This window comes from Chlamydomonas reinhardtii, chromosome 16 (genome assembly GCF_000002595.2).
Source record: "Chlamydomonas reinhardtii strain CC-503 cw92 mt+ chromosome 16, whole genome shotgun sequence".
In the NCBI taxonomy this organism is placed as follows: Eukaryota; Viridiplantae; Chlorophyta; class Chlorophyceae; order Chlamydomonadales; family Chlamydomonadaceae; genus Chlamydomonas; species Chlamydomonas reinhardtii.
Window position 1 is genome coordinate 6,954,708 of NC_057019.1, and position 23,372 is coordinate 6,978,079.

General features: G+C 63.5%; 4 protein-coding genes across 6 annotated transcripts in view; 2 read left to right on the forward strand and 2 right to left on the reverse strand.

The window, feature by feature from the left end:
- Positions 1 to 28: 28 nt before the first annotated feature.
- CHLRE_16g677093v5 (uncharacterized protein) lies at positions 29 to 3,870 on the forward strand. Its single transcript, XM_043071318.1, has 10 exons — positions 29 to 180; positions 287 to 451; positions 610 to 744; positions 966 to 1,356; positions 1,498 to 1,742; positions 1,894 to 2,057; positions 2,215 to 2,386; positions 2,498 to 2,522; positions 2,653 to 2,916; positions 3,091 to 3,870. Exons 1-10 carry the CDS (start codon positions 122 to 124, stop codon positions 3,403 to 3,405), a joined length of 1,935 nt encoding a protein of 644 aa, XP_042916213.1. The 5' UTR covers positions 29 to 121; the 3' UTR covers positions 3,406 to 3,870.
- Positions 3,871 to 3,998: 128 nt separating this feature from the next.
- Positions 3,999 to 18,590, forward strand: CHLRE_16g677205v5 (uncharacterized protein). 3 transcript variants are annotated; one of them, XM_043071322.1, is made up of 39 exons: positions 3,999 to 4,276; positions 4,512 to 4,728; positions 4,891 to 4,956; positions 5,077 to 5,141; positions 5,239 to 5,315; positions 5,517 to 5,687; positions 5,838 to 5,899; positions 6,099 to 6,212; positions 6,335 to 6,414; positions 6,608 to 6,754; positions 6,896 to 7,090; positions 7,224 to 7,278; positions 7,415 to 7,596; positions 7,776 to 7,872; positions 8,127 to 8,264; positions 8,429 to 8,522; positions 8,690 to 8,781; positions 8,924 to 8,998; positions 9,123 to 9,285; positions 9,421 to 9,872; positions 10,035 to 10,250; positions 10,441 to 10,560; positions 10,728 to 10,897; positions 11,082 to 11,468; positions 11,588 to 11,644; positions 11,818 to 12,202; positions 12,335 to 12,546; positions 12,757 to 12,934; positions 13,090 to 13,933; positions 14,113 to 14,200; positions 14,417 to 14,614; positions 14,788 to 15,030; positions 15,245 to 15,359; positions 15,486 to 15,624; positions 15,815 to 16,086; positions 16,262 to 16,617; positions 16,760 to 16,880; positions 17,066 to 17,156; positions 17,306 to 18,590. In XM_043071322.1, the coding sequence occupies exons 2-39, from the start codon at positions 4,513 to 4,515 to the stop codon at positions 17,551 to 17,553; spliced, it is 6,981 nt and encodes a 2,326-aa protein (XP_042916216.1). In that variant the 5' UTR covers positions 3,999 to 4,276; position 4,512; the 3' UTR covers positions 17,554 to 18,590. The 3 variants fall into 3 exon arrangements, with proteins under 3 accessions (XP_042916216.1, XP_042916215.1, XP_042916214.1); XM_043071323.1 differs by having other exon boundaries at positions 13,093 to 13,933; XM_043071324.1 differs by having other exon boundaries at positions 13,207 to 13,933.
- Positions 18,591 to 18,592: 2 nt separating this feature from the next.
- On the reverse strand, positions 18,593 to 19,988 carry CHLRE_16g677317v5 (uncharacterized protein). The gene has a single exon (XM_043071327.1). It carries the CDS (start codon positions 19,926 to 19,928, stop codon positions 18,840 to 18,842), a length of 1,089 nt encoding a protein of 362 aa, XP_042916217.1. The 5' UTR covers positions 19,929 to 19,988; the 3' UTR covers positions 18,593 to 18,839.
- A 54-nt stretch (positions 19,989 to 20,042) lies between these two features.
- Positions 20,043 to 23,372, reverse strand: part of CHLRE_16g677429v5 (uncharacterized protein) — a 6,526-nt gene continuing 3,196 nt past the window's right edge. Inside the window, exon 2 of the mRNA XM_043071330.1 lies at positions 20,043 to 22,793. Within this exon, the coding sequence (XP_042916218.1) occupies positions 22,765 to 22,793 (29 nt within the window). The 3' untranslated portion in view covers positions 20,043 to 22,764. The remainder of the gene's footprint in view (positions 22,794 to 23,372) is intronic.

A 23,372-nucleotide genomic window follows, 5' to 3' on the forward strand; every position in this document is an offset into this window, starting at 1 on the left:
GCGACATACAATCAAGCTTCAGGTACACACTGTAGCCTTTAGCTTGGCCTTTAGCTTGCTGCATCGCTTGGCAATCCGCACCGTCTTGGACGCGGGCGCGGCGTCCCTCGCCGTGACCGCTATGCCGCAAGGAGTGCATACGGCGTTGGTGCTGGTGCTGTTATGCATCAAAGCATACGGGTGGGTCAACAAGCCACCAGCTGTAGCACAGCCCCGGAGGCACCGTGTCGGTTTCATGGGCGCTTAACTGGGTCCCCCGTGGGCCTACCTGCCGGCGGATGGGCAGGTTGCAGGCCGTTGGACCGGCATACCTTGCGCCAGGTGATGGCGAGTCCGCCGATAATCGTAGCAGTAGCAGCAATCCCGCTGAGCTGCTCAGGTCCTGCTATAACCGGCACTTTGACCCTACGCCAGCGTCCTTCCAGGGCTGGCTGAGCGGCCGGCATGCAAGGTGCGTCAGTCAGGTCGTGGGGGCCTGGGAGGACGTGGACCATGACTTCCTGAGGTGCTACGATTACACGGCCTCACGCACTGCCTAACACGCAGGGGCCCTATTTTCCTGGGGTTCCTGTGCCCTTTTCCTGATGTACCTGCCTCTCCTGCCTGCAGTTTGTTCCTGGCCGATGTATGGTGGTCGCCGCAGGGTGGTGGCGACAGCACTGGCAGAGGCCGAGAGAGCCGGCGGCCGCTCGTGACGCTGTTCACCATGGCTTCTCTGGATCGGCTGGGAATGGTCGAGGCGCAGTGAGTGTCTGTGGCAAAGCTTGAGGTCAAACAAGAGCGCGTGGTTGTCTGCGGTGCTGGAGTGCACGGCCCCTGCGATGCCAGGTGGTCGCTCAGCCGTGCAGTCAGTTGCTGTTCGCATGGGCGGTGTGGAGCCGGTTGCTAGGGGCGAAGAGAGAAACCGCACGGTGGAACCGCTCACCGTTGCTGCCATGTGCATGCTCCACTGCTCTCCGTCACAGGTGCCGTGGGTACGCGGGGCCTCTGTCCGCGGCGATCCACCTGCCGCTGATGGTGCAGGCGCAGGGCGAAGGCGGCGCGGCTGTGGGGCAATGGCAGTATGAGGAGGACACGTACGTTGAGGGTTATGAGAATCCAGGTCCAGATTTGGAAGCAGTCGAGCAGGGGGGGTGGGAGGAGCAGGAGGGCCTACCTGCGGGCCCCGACGTGGCATCGGCAGCTGCACGAGGCGCCCGTGGCGGTGGCAGTGGAAGTGCCAGTGGTATTACCAAGGACAGGAGCGGGGGCGGAACTAGGAGCGGCGGCAGCAGGGGCATGTCACTGCCGGAGTTTCGGGCGCGGCTATCGACTCCCAACCGGGAGCTGCTGGACTCCACACGCAGGCGCCTGCGGGTACGTCCGGCAACGCAGGCGCATCCTGGTGCTTCCATGCTTTTGCAAACGTAACCAAACTCGGGAACTCAGCTCTCCTGGACGCTTGGTTTCGCACTCGGCCCCAATGGTGTTTCAAACCTACCTCTCGTGCGCGCACAGGCGCTCTTCGACTCCATGGAGCAGGCAGCCGCCGCTGCCACCACCGCCGCCTCCCGGCGGCCCTGCGCGCTGCGGCTGCTGCTGTTCGCTGAGCTGGTGTCTGACGCCCAGCTGGCGGCGGTGATGCCCACGAACGCATTGCGCAACGCCGCGAGGCTGGCGGCGACCACCCGCCTGGCGGCCATGCTGGATGCGGACCTGGCCGTCAGCAGCCGCTTCAGCAGCCTTGCGGAGGATTCGGACTGGTGCGTCAGCGGTCACGGCATGGGTGGAGTGTTGCAGTGCTGTGTCCGGGGGTTGAGCTTGTGGCCAGGGATGGCAGGCGGAGTGACGGACGGACGCGGTGCCTTTCTGGCGCCGGCTGTGCGCTAAGCCGTGTCCTGGTACACGTGACAGGGTCGCACGGGTCGCGGAGCTGGCGGATGGGAAACAACCCTCGATTTGCATCTTGCCGGCATGGGAGGCAACCATCGCCACAACCGCCACCAATTCCGGCACGACAGCAAGCGGGTTGGATGCACAGGCGGCAGAGCTCCAGGCGGTGGAGGCCACCATTGCAGGTGCGTGCTGGGGAGGGCCCGCAGTCTATGCACTAGCACCTGACATACTTTACAGTGGTTAATAGCTGCAGTTCCATAGTACGATTCATGGCTGGTGGCCCAACGCTGACTTGTGACGTGACATGTCCTGTATCGTTGTGCCCTCCTGCCTCAGCAGGCTCCAAGCCCGAGGTGGTGGGCCTGTGGCGGGCGGGGCGGCTGCAGGTGTTCCACGAGGACGGCTGCCGCCGCTGCCACGGGCCCATCAACCACAAGCGCTGGGCGACGGCGAAAGAACCCTACACTGTCAAGTGGGCGCAGGCGTTTGAGCCCTGGGGCATCCTGGCCAGGTGGGTGGACTGGTCAGTTCTGCATGGCACTTGAGAGGGACAAGGTGTTGCCTTTCACAAGGTGTACCTGAGTCCTTGCTTTTCCTCCGTCCCCCGCTTTCCCGCTTGCAGGCACCGCGACCCAGGATACGACGAGGTGTGGCCGGGGCGGCCAGCTGAAGCTCCGTGTTTGCGTTGCATGCTTGTTGGCCTGCTACCATAAGCGCAACACGGTCACGTGCCAGCACCCCAACATATGCGAACGTATATGGCTGCCATGCATGCAGCGGTTCCGCGGCTGGTGCTACGACAAAATCCAACACGTGGAGTCCCTGGCGCGGCTGACGCGCCTGGGCTTCACCGTGCTGCCCGACGCCTGGCTTGTGCACCGCCCCCACCGCCGCACTAGCATTGCAACGCTGAGCCACGGGGGCAGCGGTGCAAGTAGTAGCAGCAAGGAGAAACACTCAAAACCAGGCGGCGGGAACCAGCAGCAGAAGACAAGCAGCCATCAGGCGGCGACACAGGACGAGGTCAGCCCTCTGCTGCAGGTGCGTGGGGAGAATGTATGGAGGAATGGTCCGGGTAGAGGGTTCAGGAAATGGATAAAGGCCCAGGCCATGTGTAGGGCAGAACTGATTCACAGCAAGCTTACGACTTGTATGATACCAGGCGCTGGATTTCTAGCTGCACGCGTCACGAGCCCCTACTCTGCCCTGCTGCAGGTTCTGCTCACACCGGACGGTCGCAATGCGACCGCGTACCAGCTCTACCGCGCGTACGTGAACAGGCTGATTCGGGCCGAGCGTAAAATGCTGGGCGGAGGCGGCAGTGGACACAGTAGCAGCAGCGGTGGCAAGGCGCCCGATAAAGACAAGTTGAATACGGTCAAGGACGAGGAATTGCAGCCTGCGACGGGTCAACACCCGCCAGTTGGCGGCCGCGTGACGTCGGGCTACCGACCTCAGCTGAGCCCGCAGTACACATTGTGTCGTGATGTGTTGCCATGGTGGAATGCACGGAGCCAGGAGCTATTATAGAAGCGAACCTACTTTGAGTAGGGTTAGCCGGATGCACAACCATTGATGGTCAAGGAGGTCAATGGAGGTAGATGGTCAGCTCTAAGGTTGACCGAGGAGTTGGAGCATGGCACCGTGTGCAGCCCGTTCCCACCTCTAGTCAAAATGGGATGCCCCTCCCGTGTAGTTCTTTGGCTGGCCTGCCCGCCAATCTTATGTTACGGTTGGCACTGCTGCCCGGCCCAAGGGCAGATACAACTCGTGCTAAGTGTAGCAGACGCCCAGAGCCCTCGACGTCCAAGCTAGGCTAAGTGAGGCTTGGAAGGCAATGCTGCTGGAAGGCAATGCTGCAATCAGGCTGCTTGAGATGCAGCGTCTTCAGGCCTTCAGACCAGTCATCCCTATCCGAAGGAAGTCCGCGATGCATGCGATCAGCCGGTAAATGCCTAGGCCTCTCGCGCACGCTTGCAGCCGTCCCCTACGAGGAGCGGCGGGATCCTGCGGGGCAATTGGCAGGGATGGGCAGCTTTGACCACCTCGCCGGACCGCCCCGATACAAACGCATACAAGTATACGTACAGCTTCGCATACGTTCAAACCACCATCATCGTCCCGAGAATCGCCCATCAAAGACTGGGCCCACTCAGCGGCCAACCAACACACGGCAGCTGGGCAGCTGGACGCAGTCTACACGCCCGGTACATAAATGCGCCTTATATCAGCTGGGGTCCACCTGGTTTAGCTTCATCTGCTCGAAACCATTAGCCTCGCCAAGAAAGCGCGTCCTCTGCGGCTTTAATCGCGACGGGTGCACCCAGTTCAGGTCACAGCTAGGGACCCTGGCCAGGCATTACCCGTGGCTGCCTCGGCCATAGACACGGTGACAACTCAGGTGAGTTTCCGGCCGGGGGAAGACCTGCGCAGAGGGGACAAGGACCAGGCACCGTACGATGAGAGCTGCGAAGCTGAACCCGCTCTCGCTGCGTGCTTTTGCATTCAATTGAACAATCCCATAGTCATTGAGCCTTCTATTCCTCCAACAGCGCTCTCGCTGTCAGTTTTTAGTGTGGATGGCTCGTCTCACTCTCACATACGTTTAATTGGTGCGGTCATATCCTACCGGACAGGATGTCTTGGACACGCGGTGACGTGCGGCTGCGAGGGCTCCTACTTGTGCTCGGCACATTCGCCCTGGTGGGCATTGAGCCCGTTTCGGCACGCACAGTGAAGCCGAAGTATTTTCTTCAGAAAGCGCTGCCACTTAATTTAGTCGTGACGACGCCCGTGGAGCTCTCAAACTCGGACTCGGCGTCAGTCGGCCTATATGGGAGGCAGGCGCTCACGGTGCGTGCGCTATTCCTTACATGCAGTGAGAATTTGAAACTAGGTTTCTATACGCGGATGGCGAGCGAGGCGCACGCTATGGGGTTACCAGGCAGCTGGTGTGGGTGTCGTCCCTCCCACCCAACGCTGCTGACACCCCCGCCTGTTTTGAACGCCCTACAGGCGGTGTTCTCCCGCCCGGTGATAGCTTTGGGCTCTGACTTTGGTACCCCGGCGTCGGAGCAGAAGGTGAGCTTTCAGCGGGATGTGGGCTCGTGCATGGTGTGTAGGGCCTTGTGCTTGGTTGGGGCCTCCTGACCCACAAGAGTTCCTTCTCAAGCGAATGCATCGCGTACCTGTTGTGTGCAGCTCCCGTTCCGCCTCAACTGCCCGGTGCCGGGCAAGGCGCGCTGGGTGACCACCACCATCGCACGGTAAGCGGGGCAACATCTGGTTCAATCTGAATTGCACCGCACGCGGTCTGCCGCCGGTGCTAACCTGCCGCATGAAATCCTGCTTACGCGACCACAGCTTTGACGCGGATGTGGACTGGCCCACGGACCTGGATTGTGAGCTGACGTGGACCGCTGGCCTTACAAGCTATGATGGTGAGCGCGTGGCATAGCGGCGCTGTGGTGATGTGGGTCAGCCTATTCCATGCCGCCACAGCCGCAGGCATCGCAGCGCCTGGGTTCTCTGCAGCATGACCTGCAGTGAAACTTCGGGCAGTGAAGTGCCGGAGGCATGGCTGCACTCCTCTCCGCCTCCACAAACACATACGGTATTATCCCCCGCTACCCATCCCACAGGCGCTCCTCTGCAGCTCGGCGACACACCAGCGTCTCGCAAGCTCAGCAGCAGCCCGCTGACGCTGTCCATTAGCGACGTGCTGTCGGACAAGGCCGACGAGCTGACGGATGGTCGCTGGGCCTCAAGCCTGGGGCTGCCGGACGACAGCTACCTGGAGGTGCCGCCCGATGGTGGGTCCGGCCAGGTTCGCCCAGCTCTTGGGGCCAGGGCGGGTGGCAGCCAAGGGGCGCAGTAGTTTACAAAACCCACATGATTTTCTTCCTACATAACACCGGCGTTCCGATGTGCTGGTGCCTCCTGCGCCCTGCCTCCGCCCTCAGGCCGCATCGTGGTGCAGTTTTCTGGCAAGGTCCACCTGGCCACCCTACAGAGCTACCTCAAGGTGGGTTGCCGGCCGTGTCTGTGTGGGGGAGGCCAACGCGAGGGGAACGGCGCACCTGGCATGCATCCGTGTGTGCATGTTGTAGCTGTGTCACTACTGCTGTAGGGGCTATCAGGCAGTCCCCAGCCTTGGTGCCCGTGCTTTACCACAACTCCTTACCGTACTGAGTACTGACACGTGCATGTGCCCCTGGACGCAGGTGGCGGAGGGTGTGCAGGGCAAGGGCGCCGAGGCGGCCTTCACTCTGGCGCCTTGCCAGAGCCCCGCGCCCTGGATCTTCCCCTACACCAGCGCTACCGGCACTGGCACCCAGGTACGTGTCTGAAGTCTCAGTGAAAGGGGCGTCGCTAGGTACTGCCGTGGTTAGTGTTTGAGTAGGGCCACATGAGCGCGAAGCATGCTGCTGATAGCGCTGGTACCGCGCACATCATGCAGGGTGCCACTACGCCTCTGAGCCTGGACGTCAATGCCACCTGCGTCGAGGTCTCGCCCAAGAACCTCAAGCCCGACACTGTGTGAGTGCTGCGACTGCAGCGAACCCTGCACCACCACCCGCTCTTGCTACAGCACCGCACTGCAGCTACGCGCTTCTGTCCCTGGCCGACTTTACTAACCCGCTTGCCTGCGACGGCACTGCGTCACGCCATGCACTCGCCCGGCCCTGACCTCGCCGCCCTGCCCCTCTCCCCCTCGTTGCTCCTCCCGCAGCTACGCTGTGCGGCTGCCGGTGGGCTCGCGCTATTTCGGCCTGTCGGGGCCGCTGCAGTCTGAGGCGGTGGCGCCCTTCCGCAGCCTGCGCCCCTTCCGCTTCTACTTCCAGCAGAGCTCCTGGCAGAACGTGTGGGCCGGAACCAAGTAGGTGCACACACGCACGCGTCAGGATCTTTTACAAACACTTCCACTTCAGCATTTGCAGCGTTTGCTTGCTGCAACCAGCTCCTTTCGATGGACTGTAACGCTCCTTGCCTACCCGCGCCTGCAAACCCACGCGGTCAGGTACCGCCGCTTCGACCTGGGGCTGCTGCACGGCCTGGGTTCCGCCGTGACCTCGGCGGCGCTGGCGGGCCGCATCAGCCTGTGCGCGCGCGGCCCCGGCGGCGCCTGCAGCCCCGTGCCCTTCAGCCTGAGCCTGGTGTACAAGGGCCTGGCGCGGCTGAGCGTGGACAGCCTCAAGCCCGGCACCCAGCACACGTGAGCCAAGGCGGCACGTCAGGACTGGGCTGTACAATGCAGGCTGCACGTGCGTGGTTCTCCGGTGGCTAAGGGCATCTGGGTGAACTTGACATACCTGAACTGTGCTGGCCCCTGTGTATTCCGATTGTAGCATCACGGTGGCGGGCGCTGCCTCCATCATTGACGGCTACGACCAGGCGCTGCAGGTAAAGTGGGGTGGTCAGTCCCATGCATCACCCATCTGCAACCCAACACATCCCCCACAAGCACCGGCGTCTTGTGCACCCTGCCACCCACCCACCCAGCCCACCAACGCCTCTCCCTCGCATCGCCTTACCGCAGGGCTCCTCGCTCACCTTCTACACCAGCTACGTCGACTACTCCTTCGTCGGCCCCGCGCTGTCCAATATGGCCCTGCTGGAGCCCGCTGACGTGGATAGCCTGGCGTCCTGGCCCTTCGTCAGCCGCGGCCCGCCGCCGCTGAACCCTGACCAGCCCTGGTACCAGCCCGCCTTCGCCAACCGGTGCGTTAAGGCCCGCGTGCTCGCGTCCACCCGCTTCACTGCAGCGTCCATCCGCTTCACTGCAGCGTCCACCCGCTTCACTGCAGCGTCACCCCGCGTTTGCTGCGCATCCGCATGTCTGTCTTGCTTATGTATGCATAACGCAACTTGATTTGTCTCTATTATCGTGAAATGCGCAGCATTGACGCGTGGGAGGTGGACATCAGCGTGGAGCGCAACCGCGTCATGCTGCTCAAGTCGGTGGTGCAGTCCTCCTTCGGCCAGATGAACCTGCAGGTAGATGCGGGCGCCCTGGCACAGCTGTGTACCACAGCTGGCGTACCGTATGTGTACCCCTTCTGTGCATTGCCGGCCTTTCCGCGGATTTGCGGGTCACCGGGTCTCTGGTGCTGGTCTCTCTTGTCCACCTCCCACGCGTCAATACTGCGAAATTTCACCTCCCACGCGTCAACTAGCTCTACACCTCCGTACCCTTGCGTCAGACCAACGCCTGAACATTGCCATGGTCGTTCCACCCCCCCCCTGAACAGTCCATCTTTGGTGCGCCCGCCGCCAGCGTGGCGGTGCCCATCGAGCTGCGCACGCCCGGATCCGGCGCCGACTGGCAGCAGCTGTCGCTGTCGCTGGCGGGCGCCAAGGTCCGCGTCGTCAGCTTCTGCTGCAACAGCGTGAGTTGGGGAGGGCTTTGGCTGTTCGGTGCGGTACTGTGCTCGCGCTCTGCTGTGCCCGCACATTGCTGTACTGACATTTTCCCTAGCTCACATTTGCCCTTTGCGCAATCTGTGCTTTCCTGTCTCCCGCCTTTCCGCCCCCACTCCCTTGCGGCTCGCAGCAAGGCGGCATCAGCGACGCCAAGCTGCTGGTGCGCAGCGGCCTGTCGCTCAACGTGGTGCAGCTGGGCGACACCTTCCGGGCCTGGCTGCTTGGTGCGTGGGAAGCTGCGTGCAGTGGTGATAGATGTGGTGTGGTGCTGTGTGTTGGGGCGTCCACCTGTTGGCTGTCGGCGGTTTCAGGCCCCCTTGCTTCGGCGGTGTACAGTAATGGTATCGGTGCCATCCTGATGCGGATCATGTGTGCGCGGCCCCCTTGACAGAATCCAGCGAGGGGGGAGCCGCTGTTGCGGGTGCCACCGTGTACATCCACGTCCTACCCAACAACGGCCGCAGCAGCGTCATTTACACAAGCGTGAGTTCGGGAGGGTATGGCACATGCAGGTGAACCCTGGAAGCGTTGTAGGCGCCGAGTATGCTGAGCATTGGCATACCAGTACCGTAGCTGGTAATTTTACATGCCCCAATCCTGTCCCTACTGCTACTCCCCTCTGCAGCCGGACGCGGTCATGCTGGGCACGTGTGTTACTGGCGCTGACGGCGTGTGCACCATCACCAAGAACTCCGACAGCGTGAGCGGGGAAGGGCGTTGTTTTTCAGTGCCCTGTTGTTCAATGCGCGACCATGCGGTGGTCATCGATCCTGCCCGATCCCACGCTACCGTACTGGTCGTCTGGTCGTAACACCCACGCGCAGGACTGGAGCCAGGTGGCGGCGTTCGCGCTCACGACCGACGGCCGCGCCGCCGTGCTGCCATCCGCCGGCTACATCAACCCCGACTCGCCGCCTGCCAACTACGTGGCTTCGCTGGTGGCTGACCGCCGCGTGATCGTGCCCGGCGACAGCCTCAAGGTCACCGGTAAGATTTGCTGCCGCGGCTTTCGTACTGTTGCTGCATGTGCTGCGTTGATGTGAGTGGAGCCAGATTGTGTGCTTCGGGCTCAACAAGACACAAACTCATTATCTAGTCGCTGAATGTAACTTTCTCCTACAGGCTTTGTGCAGCAGGTGTCTGCCACCGGCCTCAAGCTGCCGGCTGAGTCATGGGTGGTGGTGGAGGTGTCGCCCAACTGGCAAGCCTCTGCCTCCGGCGCCTCTGGCGGCACCACCACCGGCGGCGGCGGCGTCATTAGCCCGGGCCGCGGCCTCATGGACGGCGCCGTGGCTGCTGCTGTCGCTGCTGACACGGTCAGCGCCGTCGGCCCCTTCTCGACCGAGGCTGCTTTGCCTGTTGCCACCATCGCCGCCGAGCTGCCGGTTGCCGGCCGCACCGGCCGCGGCCTGCGCGGCTCCACCTCTTCCTCGTCTGCCGGCGCGTCGGCGGTAGCTGTCGGTGTCTCCACCCCTATGACCGGTGCCAAGCCCACCGGCGGCGTCAGTGCTGGAGGCTCCACCGGCACCACCGGCAATGCGCTCACTGGCGTGCCGACCCGGTATTTCGCCAAGGTACGTTATGCAGCAGCATGCATGTGCCCTTAGCCCCGCCACCTGGTTTCCAGTTGCTCGTCATGCGTGGTGAGCTGGGGAGGACAGGCACCTATGCCGGGCATGCAGCATGTATATGGCTGACACGCGTGTGCTCTTCCTTGCCACCTGCTGCGGAGACAGATTGATGGCGCCTCGGGCGTGCTTCATGTGGAAGTGCCCATCCCCGCCTACGCGCGCCTGCAGCCCTACACGCTGCAGCTGCGCCTGCCCAAGGCCGGCACCGCGCTTGCCTCGGGCGCCCGTCCCGACGACGCTACGGCCGCTGGCTGGTCCGACGTGGCTGGCTCGCTTGGATTCACGGTTGCTGACCCGCGCCCGCCCACCGCCGAGCTAAAGGTGTGCAAGCTAGGGTGCCGTCTGTGCACATGATGACAGTTCAGCCGGCGCGGGACGGGATCTTTGGGTGCATCTAGCGATGCCTTGATCCATTGACACGACGCTTGGTGCCGCTTGACGAGCCCGTGTGTACGAGCTGCACACACACACACACACACACACAACTCTGACGCACGCGTTACGCGCATAGGTGGACGTGCCTCCATGGGTGCTGCCCACCGCCGCCGTGGCGCTCAAGCTCACGGCAGTCAGCTACGTGGGTGCGCCCGTGGACAACTCGCCCATCACCGTGACCTGGAGCCACAGCAAGGTATGAACCCATCAACCCACAATCCGGAACGATGACGAGAGCCTGCCATATGAGCGCATCTGCATCTCCACACTTCCCCTGGCGGCCATGGTGAACGAAGACGCAGCCGCTACTCCCACGTCCTCGATCCCCCATTTACCCACTCGTTCGCACCCCACACGCAACAGGCGAGCGGCGTGATCAAGCTGACCACGGGGCTGGACGGCGTGGCCTCCACCACCCTGGACTTGGGCGCGCTGCCCGAGATCAACCGCACCACCGCCTACGACACGCTGTCCATCGCAGCTGAGTGGGTGGGCCCCACCCGTGAGCTCATCCAGAAGTCCGCCACAATTATGTGAGTGCACATCGCACGGTGCCGGGAGGGGGGCGGCCGTCGAGGTTGCTAGCTATCGACGGTTTGGCTTGGTGTACAGCCTGCTTGTGCATGGCGACTAATGCACGTTACGCCCACGTTGGCATCACTGTCTGACAGCGCCCTCTGCGGCTGCGCTTGCCCTCCTTCCCCCCCTCCCTCTCAGCCTGGCGGACGGCCCCGCCCGCCTGCAGCTGCAGACGTCCCTGGACACCGACGTGCCGGGCGTGGCCTTCGCGCTGGGCGCCCAGCTCACCTCCAATGTGGACGGCTCGGCCATCACCGGCCTCGCCGTCACCGCCACCCTCAAGCCCGACACCTCCGCCGGCCCCGCCGCCTGCGCCGACACGCCCAGCTGCGCCACCACCAGCGGCGCGGGCCTGGACGCGGGCTGCCAGCTGGCGCTGCCGTGCGTGGGGCGCTTCGTGCTGGAGGCGTGCGCAACGACGGCATCAGGTCCGGTGTGTGCGAACCAGACCTTGGGTCGCAACACCACGGAGTGGTCTCTGGACCCCCTGGACAGCTTCCCCGCGCCCAACTTCCTCACCGATAAGTAAGAGTGTAGGGCTGAAGAACCGGATAAAGCTTCCGAGCATCCCTGTCAATAGTGATACCTGCAACAGGAATCGCATATAAGTCCTGATCCCGGTCTTGATGACGCTGCGCACGCAGGGCCTCGTACAAGATTGGCGAGAGCGCCACTGTCAGGTTCCAGAACCCTTGGGCCGGGTAAGTGGTGCCGTGGTGCCTTGAACTCCCAACATATGCAAACACAGATTAGGTCTGCAGCAGCTTTTGCGGGCCTGACACGCCAAAGTGCTGCGCCGTTGAACCTTCTTTCCTTACCCTTCACCTCCCATTGTCCGCACCCTGCCCGGCCTGCCTGTTGCTTCCACCAACAGAGCCCGGCTGATGCTGACGTGGGGCAACAACTACGCCTCCAAGCACGAGGTGGTTGCCTCGCTGCCCGCCGGCCTCGCCTCGCACACGTTCGGCCCGTTGGGCAACGAGTGCCTGGGCGGCTGCAGCGTCTCCTTCGTTCTGGACGTGCCGCGGCTGTCCGCCTCGGCGCTGCCGCTGCCGCCCCCGGAGCAGCTCAAGGTCAGCAAGCTGTATGACCCCCGCGCGCCCGCCACCTACAGCCAGCAGCTGTCGCTGACGGTGCTGCCGGAGAACGAGCTGGCCGTGACTGTGGCCGTGGCGGCGGCGCCGGGCGTGACGGCGGGAAGCATCACGGACGCTGATGGCAAGCAGCTGCTTTCCATTGAGCCCGGCAGCGAGGCGACGGTGAGCGACTGTGCCGTGAACTGACACACAATTTGATTGCACAGAACTGCGTCGTGATAAGGAAGACCGAAATGGGTCAGGGAAAAGGTCAGCATCAACCTGTTGTTGGCTGCATCTGAACTTTTCGTGCAGGTGACCGTGACTGTCGGCAGCGTCGGTGCCGGCGCCTCCGTGACTGTGTACGGCGTGGACAAGGCGTTCCTGGACCTGCTGCCGTACCCGCTGCCGGCGCCGCAGCAGGAGGTGGTGCTGCGGCTGGCGGCGGCTGTGGCGGCGTACGGCCCCAGCGCTTACCGCCTGGCGCCTGGAGCGGTGCAGGCCGTGTTCGCAAAGCTCATGAGCCGGTAAGTGCTCAGTATTGCATGGCGCCTTGCTCTGTAGCGAATGCCTGGCATTGCTGCACCCGTCGACGAGCAAGCCCACATACCCGTCAACCCAGCGCTGTGCACCACCTCTCATCGCCCATTCCCCAACACCAGCCCTTTCTGTAAACCCGACCGTCACCTCAAAACCCGCACCCACGCAATGCAACGCCTTGCCGCCCCCCTCTGCAGCCTGACCGGCCTGGACCCCTGGCTGCCCGCCGACACCACCGTGCGCCCCGGCGACACCGGCGCCTACTTCCGCACGCCCTACTACTCGCCCAGCGCCACGGCCTCGGCCGCCGCGGTGGACATGGAGGACGCGGCATACCTGGCGCTGTACACGAGCCCGCTCACCTACCTGGCGTCGGTGAGTGCTGCTATCCTATAGATAGGTGGTCCGCGGCGGTGTGTTACAAGTCACGCGGGTTTGCCGAACATGTTCACGCGGTGGGCACGTGGCGTCGGGTATGAAGGCTGGGCTGACCTCCACCGTTCCCCACTTCGCTTCCTGAACGAACCCAGCAGACCTACATTGGCCGCTACGGCGGCTGCGGCATCACGTGCATGGACTCCGCGGCCAGCAATGGTGGAGGCACGAACGTCGTTTCCGCCCCCAGCGTCCGGCCTTTGCCTGGGCAGGGCGCCGCCACCGATGATCAGTCCAAGGGGGTGACTGCCCCCGAGAGTGGCGGCAGCAGCGGCAGCGGCGGCAGCAGCTCCAAAACCGACAGCAGCGTCACCGTCCGCCAGGAGGCTGACTTCATCGTGACGCCGCTGTTCACCACCGCCGTCACCGACGCGTCCGGTGTGGCTCGCGTGGCCTTCACCGCGCCGCCCAACCTGGGCACGTTCGTGCTGCGCGCCTTCGCCGCTTCTGGCGCCGCCGCCAAGTACGGCTCTGGCGAGGCCAAGCTGGCGGTGCGGCGGGCGCTGTCGCTGACGCCCAGTGTGCCGCGCTTTGTGCGTGTTGGCGACCAGTTTGAGGCGGGCGTGGTCGTCACCGTAGGCTCCGCGCCGGCCAGCGTCACCGTCAGCCTAAAGCTGGAAAACGCAGCCGACAGCCCTCTGACGCTCAACGGTGTCACCTCCAAGACTGTGACCATCGCAGCGGGCGGCGGTCTGCAGCAGGAGGTGCGCTTCAGCTTCACGGCGGTCGCCATCGCGAGCGCTACGCTGGTATTTGATGCGGTGGACTCGGCGGCCGGCGGCGGCTCCGACAGCCTGAGCCTGGAGGTGCCGGTGTACGGGCAACAGGGCGACGTGTGGGTGGCGACCTCCTTCGCGCTCAAGGCGCTGCCCGCCTCCGACTCGGATGTGGTGCAGTGGCAGGAGGGGCTGGCGCTGCCGGACGCAGTGCCGGGAAGCGGTGAGCTGCAGGAATTATAGGGGAGGGGCCGAGCCTGCCACATTTCTAAGTGTCGCTTTTGCGATGCCTGCATGCATCCCTTTACTTGGATATCAAGGCAAGGCATTTGCTTTGGCAACACGCTCGCTACCCAGCTGACCAGTACCGTACCTCGCTGTGCTTGTTTGCTGTTGCTGCAGGCGGCCTAGCTCTTACGGCGGGTGTGGGCTACTGGCCCTCCATCGCGGCCACCTACGACAACCTGGCGCAGCGGCAGGATGACTACAGGTAGGCGCGCGGACATGCGCACAAGTGGCTCCCGTTGCACCGGCTTGGGCACCACCTGGTTGCCGCGAGCACACAACAGCCGGGCATGGCGCATGCAGCATGCTGCACTGACCCTCCCGGACGGCCTTGTAAGCTTGCAGCGACCATGTCCTTGTCCCGTCGTACTGATCCTCATCCTTTCCCTCGCCTCCTTCCTTCACCCGCAACCCCTTGCAGCGGCTACGCCTATGCGCAGCCCTCCATGCTGTGGGCGGTGCAGCCGCCGCTGCTGCAGCGCTACGGCCAGCCCGCCTCCGCCGCCGGGCCCGAGGCGCTGCTGCACACGGCCTACACCAACCTGGGCCGCCTGACGCTGTCCAACGTGGGCCTGGTCTACTCCGACCCCTCGCGCTGGTACTCCTGGACGCCGACACGGTGAGGGACACGCAGAGTGCTTTGTACGAGCTGTAGGTCGGAGGTGCGCCTGGCGGTCCATGTGCAGTGCCCGGCTGCTTATTCGCAAGCATGCCCGTAATCTCCCATCCCTCGGTCATGTCACCACCTCCCAATCGCTTCCCTCCCCACCCACCCCACACACGCACACGCAGCACCGACATGTACCTCAACAGCTGGGCGCTGTTCCTGGCTGCCGAGCACGCCGCCTCCGGCAAGGCCCTGTCCGGGGACCTGGCCGCCGCCTACGCCACCGACTGGTCGGGCCTGGCCGGCAACCTGGTGCCGCTGTGGCGCGCGGCGGTGGAGCGGCAGCTGATCCAGGACGCACGCGACGCGCGCATGTACTCCAACAACAAGAACGCCTACGAGGATTGGTACACGCTGGCCTGGGTCAGGTGGGTCTCCCGTGACTGCGGGTGCTGGCGCTCGCGCTGGTGCATAGTGCATGTTCGTCGCAAACCACAAGCACATTCTTCAGTGCACAATTGTTGAACACCACAAGCACGTGCTATGCTGTTGCTGCTCACCATTTGACTGTGATGCTGGCCATTCCGCCGTGCACTCACACGCTTGCTCGCCGACCTTCCATGCACCGCCGCCCGACATCAGGCTGGCCATGGGCCCCGACTGGAACCCGCCCGCCTGGCTGGAGTCTCCCATCAACAACGACCTGTCGCTGGCCACCCTGCTCAACGCCGTCAGCGCCAAGAAGGCCGGTCGTGAGGTGGGGCTTGCATTGGGCGGTATGTAATGCATTGCGCCTCCGCGCTGCGCTCTGAAGTATTCTTGCTGCGCATCGTACCTGCCGTACCTAACATCTGCTCTCATACAATCTTGATGGTGTCCGCAGACGCGCGTGCTCCTGTCGCTGTACCTGCAAGCTCTGGGCTCCGCGGCGCCTTCCTCGCCGCTTGTGGCCAACACGGTGGCGGAGGTCACCTCGGCGCTGCGCACGCAGGGCCGCACCGCCTACGTGGCCACCGGCCCTGGTGAGATGCACAGCTGGCCGGACCTCTCTGGCCTGTCCCGCGCCATTACGCACCCAAGACGGAACGCCCGCGCCAAAGCGCTTTGTGCGCCTCGTCCCAACCTCAACCCAGCTGCTCTTCCCTGCACAAATCCACGCGACACCCGTGCCCGTGGCTCTGACCCACTGCCGCTTCAACCTCCCGTGCACAGGAGCCGCCTCCGCTGCGTCGCTGGACGAGCAGGCCCTGGCCCTGCTGCTGCTGCTCCGCTCCGGCGCAACACACCAGCTCATCCCCAAGCTGGCGGCCTACGTGGCCAACCCCAGCCAGGCGGGCGGCAGCGTGGGCTGGTTCAGCATGTACCCCTCCGAGGCCGCGCAGGGCCTGGCGGGCGTGGCACTGGCGGCCTACGACGAGGCGCGCGGCAGCACCAAGCCCGACGTGGAGCTGTTTGCTGACGTGAATGGCCTCACCGTGCTGGAGGTGGGTCTAGTCGGGTCTGGCCGGGTCTGGTGCCATGTCTTGCGCGTAGTGCGTTGGGCTAGGGCGCATGTGTGAGGGGCCACAACAATGCGGTACATTGCAAAGCGTGCAGGGTTTGACCGGCGCGATCTGTCCGAACAGGGACACAGCCCATCTGACATCCATCATACCACAGGCCACCTTCCGCACCGGTGCTAACGCGCCCGTCAGCAACACCACCGCGTGGGAGGACCTGCCGTCGCCGCCCACCGGATCCCCCTCAGAGCTCAACTTCGAGGTAACCGGCACCGGCGAGGTGTCTGTGGCTGCGTCGCTCCACTTCGTTCCCTCCGCGCTGCTGTCGTTCCCCTCCTACCGCGGGCTGTACGTGGAGGCGGCGCTGCAGCAGGTGGACCCGCGCACAGGCGGCCCCACCGGCGGCCGCCTGGCGGCGGTGCCGCTGGGCTCGGTGGTGGCGCTCACAGTGCAGCTGACCACTCCCGACGACCTGGGCGCGGTCACGCTGTCCGTCATGATGCCCGGAGGCCTCGAGTGAGTGGGGCGGGGGGGCGGGGTCAAAAGCGCTTGCTACTGGCTCTTAAGACGCCGCTATCCTGTTCTGTAAGCACTTGACAACCAACTTTGGTCTGCGCCCGTAACTCATTCTCACCCATCCCTCCAACCCCTGCCGCAGGCCCCTGGACCCCAACCTGGTGGCGGGAGCTGACAGCGCCTGCACCGACAGCTGGGTGGACGGCAGCAGCTGGGGCTATGTCTACCGCTGGTACTACTGGTTCCCCATCTGCCCTGCCCAGGTACGTAGGCTTGTGTGCGCCTGGGCTGTGAAACCCGGGGCCGCGGGCCTGGAGCCACGCATTCAACTGTCTTTGCTGTATGCGATGGATTTTCTGCTTTGCAAGGACGTGATGCCCTGCGGCGCGTAAATCCAGAACCCGGGTTGGTGCTCCTCATGCTCCTGCCCATGATCCCGCCCCCGCAGGAGACGCGCCCAAGTGTGGTCACCTTCAACTACCTGTCCCTGCGCGCCGGCACCTCATCCGTGGTCATCAAAGCCGTGGCCGCCACCGCAGGTGTGTATGGTGTACCGATAGCATGCCTAGGCTGCCATGTGCCAACATCGCGCGCGCAGCACAGAAATGCCCGTGCGCACGCCTACAGCCCCTGCAGCTACCCAACCTGTTTCCGCCCCACTGCACGCCTTTGGCCGTCTTCGGCGCAGGCACATTCGTGGTGCCTCCTATCCGCGCCTGGGTGGACGAGCAGCCCGAGCTCATGGGCAGCACCGCCGGCGCCAAGATCAGCGTGTGCGCCGACTGCGCCGGCCCCACCTACGGCGCGCTCCCGCCGCCCCCTAAGCCCTGTCCCGCCGACTGCTCCGGCAACGGCGTGTGCAACCTCAAGACCGGCAAGTGCGTGTGCAACGCCTACTGGACGCGCGCCGACTGCTCGCGCATGGTGCCTGCTTAGGCTATACCGTGGCACGGAGTTGACGCGACACGCGCGTACGATGCTCACCTCACATTATGTGGTGTGCCAGCGGCGGAGTCCATGGAATACCTGTTTTGAACTCAGAGGCCGCTTGTTCCGGCGGATGGTGGAGACACGTTTTTGCACTGGATTAATTGGCGTGACGTGAGCCGTACGAAAGAATGGTGGCAAGTAGTAAGGCGTGCAGCTTCGAGCTATTGGCGACGCACATCACAACCGCCGCCGGTGTCTACCTTCGGGTCCGGGCAGCGCGCAGCTTGAAGGACATTTTCCAAGGATAGCAGAGCCTTATGGGCATAGTTCCGCTCCATGCCGGCCCCTACGGCCCTCATGGTTGACTCAGTACTCTCCTACAATTTCCGGTACTTGATATGCGTTTTGATCAAGGTATGATTGATGCGTTTGCTACTGTGGTGCTGGAATTGCGTGCGTGCATTTCTAGTCTCGGGTACTGAAAGGAAATGTGGTTTACCGGGTCCACCAAGCACTCCATAATTCAAGGTGCGCTGGGTTCTGACGTCATTGCTTTGGCATTCTTGTATTATCATGGACAAGGTGAGCGCTCCGAACTGCGTTAGCCTGCGCTGCAAGGCCTTGTCTGGCGGCAGCATGTGGCCGTGGAGAGACAACGGTTTGCGCGGTAGATAATTTTGCCGCTAGTACTTCTGTGGTCGGATGAGGGTCAACACACCGGTAGGGCTAAAGGAGAGACGGAGGGGAGGCCCTGTCGGCACGAGATGCTAGGCTGGTACTGTGAGTTCTCAACGTCGGAGTTTTGAGCATTGGAGATGGGAGTGCTGCACGCGCATTTACAAGCATGCCGCCTGACCATGGCTCGAACACGCATCCAGCTTCCTGAAGCGCCAGCACAGACACGCACGCATGCACGCATATACATACGCCGTTGGCATCATCGCATCATGTATCCTCGCTCTCGGCCGTGGATGGACCTGAGCCTTTAGTAATGCTGGCTACAGGCCGTAATCACCAAAAAGCCACTGGAAGAGAGCGTAGCGTTTGTCGACCCCACGGTATTCAGCGGCCTGCGTGGTACGCGTTCCGTCCAGGCAACGCCCAACAGCTTCATGGCCCCTCAACCCGCAACCCGCTCATCACCCGCGCGCGTCCTGCTCACGTACCAAGTGTCCACACGCGCATTCGCAACCCTCTTGCAACCAAACTCAAAGCCCTACAACGGCAACAAGGCGCACCTGCAGTCCTGCCATGTCCAGCCCACTTCCTAGCCTCCACCTTACAACCAGGCATCACTTCGGCGCCGCTGCCCTCTTGCCGCACGCCTCCTTGTGCCCCGCATTCCAGTGCGTGCGCTGGCACTCCACGCAGCAGTAGCTCGCCGCGCCGCCGCACCGCCCGCCGCACCGCTGCAGCGTCACGCCCGCCGCGCTGTCGCCGGCCATCCTCACGCACGCCCGGTTGGCGCACATGTCGCTCGACATGCCCACAAGCTCCCCAGCCAACGCCAACGGCGGCAGCAGCGCCGCCACGCGCCGCGCCCACAGTGCACCGGGCAGCTTGCCCACCGAGCACCAGGGCGCGAGCAATAACGGAAACCCCGCCTTCAGGGCTTCCACATCGCGCGGCTCCGCGCGCCCGTTGCTGATCAGCCGCCCCAACACAAAGAACTCCGCCGCAATGGTGCCGATGCCCTGCACCTGCAGGCCCAGCACCTGCACACAGGCAGCCTGAAGCGCCGCGTCGGCCGTGACCTTGGGCACGGGGCCGGTGGCGGGCCGCGAGGGGCTCGACGAGAAGTAGGGCGAGGGCACCTGGTACTTCTTCAGCTCCCTGGCCGCGTCCTCGGGGAAGGCAACCGCCAGGTGCAGCAGCGCGTACAGCGTCCACCGCACGTGCTCGCTGCTCACGGCGCTGCCCGCCACCGTGTTGGTCATGAGCTCCGTCACCTCCGCCACCAGCTCGAAGCAGCTTGCGTGGCTGAAGTCCAGCAGCAGCAGCTTCCAAGCCTCCGCCTCGGCCTCCGCCGCCTCCGCCACCGCCTTGGCAGCAGCGGCCTCCGCCGCCCCGACGCCGGCGCTGCCGGCGCGCTGCCGCGCCTCCGCAGCAAACTCCTTGCATAGCAGGTGCGCGTGCACGATGACCGGCACCGCCCGGAACACCGAGCACGCCGCGCCCAGCGCCGTGCGCGTCTGCACCCCGATGTGGTCCAAATCATCGTCCAGCCGGGCTGCGGGGTCGTCCGGCAGCCGACAAAGGCCCACTGTGCGCGGGTTGACAAACAAGCCCGGCATGTGGCCAGCTGCGCTTATGGCCACCTTTTGCGCCATGACGCACAGGTTGCGGCCGGACCGAGCCATCCAGTACACCCAGCGCTTCATGGTGAAGCTGCACAGCGCCAGAGCCTGCAGTGCCGGCTGTGGCACGCCCCAGTCAAAGGCTCCGGGCTCACCTTGCCTACGGGCAGAGCTGCAGCCGGTACTTCGTACACATGCACTGGAACGTCACTAGCGAGCCCGCTAGCAAATGCCCTACACTCCAGGGATGGCAAGCCGCGCACGCTGCCCACCTCCAACGACTATCCAAACCCCCTCGCGAGCCTACGCCTCCCCCACCTCGCGACTCACACCTGTCACCAGCCCAACGACAGGGCCGGTGGACTCCACCAGACGTGGAAGGAGCGGCGCGCCGACGCACCACCAGACAGAACACTCAAATCAACACCAAACCGTGCAACCCCTACCACGACATCTACCCCACGGGCGCCTACACCATACAGATTACGGACACATACACAGATGCACAAACCCTTGCACATATACACGGCCCCGACGGACGCCACATTTCCAGCATCACCATGGGGACCCTACACACCCTTTACACCCGCTACAATCACGCCCTGGCCAGTAACCCAACCGAAACCGCATCTCTCCGTTCCCCCGGAGGTTTCCCCGAAGATGTTGCCAAATTACTCATCCGCACCCATGTTGATGAAAAAGGCAAAACATGCAAAACAGCGCCGGCCCTCGAACGCTCACTGCCGACGTGCCTAAAAACAACCCTACTCGACGCCTTGGCTGCGGCCCACCCCGGCGAGACCAACCCGGCCCTCATGGAGCGCTTCGCCTCCCCACTCAACTGCTCCAACCGTGTATGCCAATACTGGAGTGCCCAACCGGCCGATGCCCTCTTCGGGGCCACAACGGACGCCCTGTCTGCTCCTTTCACCGGCCTCTCCATCGCCCACCCCGGCCCCAACCCCGCCTCGTATACCAAAGCTCTGGCATGGGCCGTGGCCACCACGGAACTGCTCGAAGGGCAGAGGGACCCGGCCATAACCCTCATGGTCATCCCGCACAACCACAAGAGCCCCCACACCCGCCTCTTCAGTAGCCCTCATGTCACACACATAGCGCTCGCGTACCTCCCGCCCGACACACCCGCGACCAACCTAGACGAGGGGCTAGGCGCCCTTAGCCCGGCCATCACCCTACGACACGGGTTGGACCTCCTACTCGTAGCCAACACAACAGGGGTGCAGGCCTTCACGGCCCGCAACAACCTTGCCAACCTCCAAGCCGCCCTTACAGACATCGGGGCTCAACCGCCACGCCCACTCACACCACAGCTGCCGTAGCGCGATGGCCGCGCCGAATCACCCTCCCCAGAGACCGCCACCAACCCACCTCACGGCCATACAGCCACCGAGCCCAAACCCGGGCGCGACAGGCAACACACCGCCGCACCCCGCCAACACCCCCGGCCCCGCCCACCTGCACAGTCCCCCCGCCCATCCAAGCGGATCTGAACGCCCTCAGGGACCGCTTCCCGGCCGTCTCCCGGCCGCTCTATGACGCGGCCACTGTCATCTGGACGGACGGGTCGTGCATCAAAATCGCAGTAGGAGACGACGGTGCCGAAATGAACCAGCTTGGCGCCTGCGCCTGGACAGCAACAACGGGCGAACCACTCTACGTCGAGCCAGGCGGCCTAAACAGCACCAATACCATCCAGCGCGCAGAACTATCCGCCATCCTGGCTGCGCTAAGACACTACCGCCCCCGCGCGCAACTCCTGGGACTGACTAAGCTAGTGATTGCCAGTGACTCGCTGGTCTCACTGTACCTTATACGCAGAGCAATTAGCGACCCAATGAAACTGACGCTGTCCAAACACAAAAACCTACTCAGTGACATTGTAAAGGAACTTAACGAGTGTGCCGACGAATCCCTCCCTGTCGTATCCCTGAAGGTACGCTCACACACAGGCCTGGCAGGAAACGATGAGGCCGACAAAGGCGCAGCCCTGGTAGCCGGTAGCGTGACGCGGGCGCAATGAGCCAAGCGGTGCACCTGCGACCTGACGAGCCCTGGGCTAACATCTGGTGGCCCAAACGGAACTCCGACAACTTTTACATCAGCGACCTGAACAGGGGAGTCCTGTCCTCACTACCCACGCGGGCACAACATGGATTCACAGACAGTACAGCCGTCCTCGACAACTGGGCCGCCGCAGCAGACGGCGCGTGCCCTCAAGCAAGCAACCTAACTCTGGCCAGCCCCACCCGCCACCCCTGGCTGGTAAAACAAATCCTATATGCCAGATACGGCTACCTTTTCAATGCCGCCCTCAAACGCCGATATGGACTGGGCGGAAACGGGTTGTGCCCCCTTTGCGAGGCACCCGACTCAGGAGGGCATATCCTTGGAGGGTGCTCTCAACGGCAGATGAAAGGCGCATACATCAACCGCCACAACATAGCGGTACAGCGAGTGGCTAAATGCATCTCCAAAGGAAGCTATGGCGGGGGCTACATGGTAATGGACGCGGGCCCACTTGCGGACCTGCCCGAGTATGCATCCGGCCAAAGACCCCCCGCCTGGCTTTTCCGTAATGGCACACCCCCAGAGGTTATAGCCAGGCTCCGGCCAGACATTCTCTTCATCAGTTCATCCCCGCCCTTGACACTACAATGACACAACGCGAAGACTATCGGCCGCCCCGCAACCGCAGCCGCACACCAATCTATATCCTTGAAATAGGATACAGCTCTGACTCCCAACACCTACATAAACGAGAAGAGAAGTCCCAACAACACCAAGAACTCAAAAGCTCCTAGAAGAAGCTGGATGGACCGTCCACTACTCACCCGCCGAGTGCATCGCCCTAGGTGTCACTGGTACCATACCCGCAAACCTGGTCCCACTCCTGACCACCCTAGGCGTGCCCCCCAAGGCGGCCAAAACCTGCGGACACAAGCTCCACCACCACGCTGTCAATAGTGCTGGAGGCATAATTAAAGCCCGCAGGATCATGGAATACGGGCACACGAGGACCCCAGGGTGATGTCCCCAACCGGCCCCCCTTGCGTGGTGAGGCGGCAGGGTAGGGGATGGGCCCCCACACTGACCCGCCTTGCATGCCCCGATAATCCACGCCAGGCCCTACGGGCCGGCGTTTCGATTATTATTATTATTATTATTCCTATATCATAAGAAGAATAATAATAGAAACCGGACTTAGCCGCGCGGGCGATCCTCCGGGGCCGGGGCGGGGGCGGGGCTCCGGGCGTGAGGGACCCAGCTTTGTTGCGAGGAGCGTCGCGCGTGCTCGCGACATAGCAGGGGCCGCATACGGGAGTGCGCTCCGCGGCGTTTGCATCGGAGCCACGGCCATTTGCTGTCCAGGCAGCCGCGAGGGACCCAGTTGTGTAAATACAGCGCACAGAATTCGGCCCCCCACTTGGGAACTCCCAGCACCTCATCGGGGAAATGGAGTCTGGGGAAATGGGATCCAATGGCCGCAGAATCGCTCGTTTTCACCCG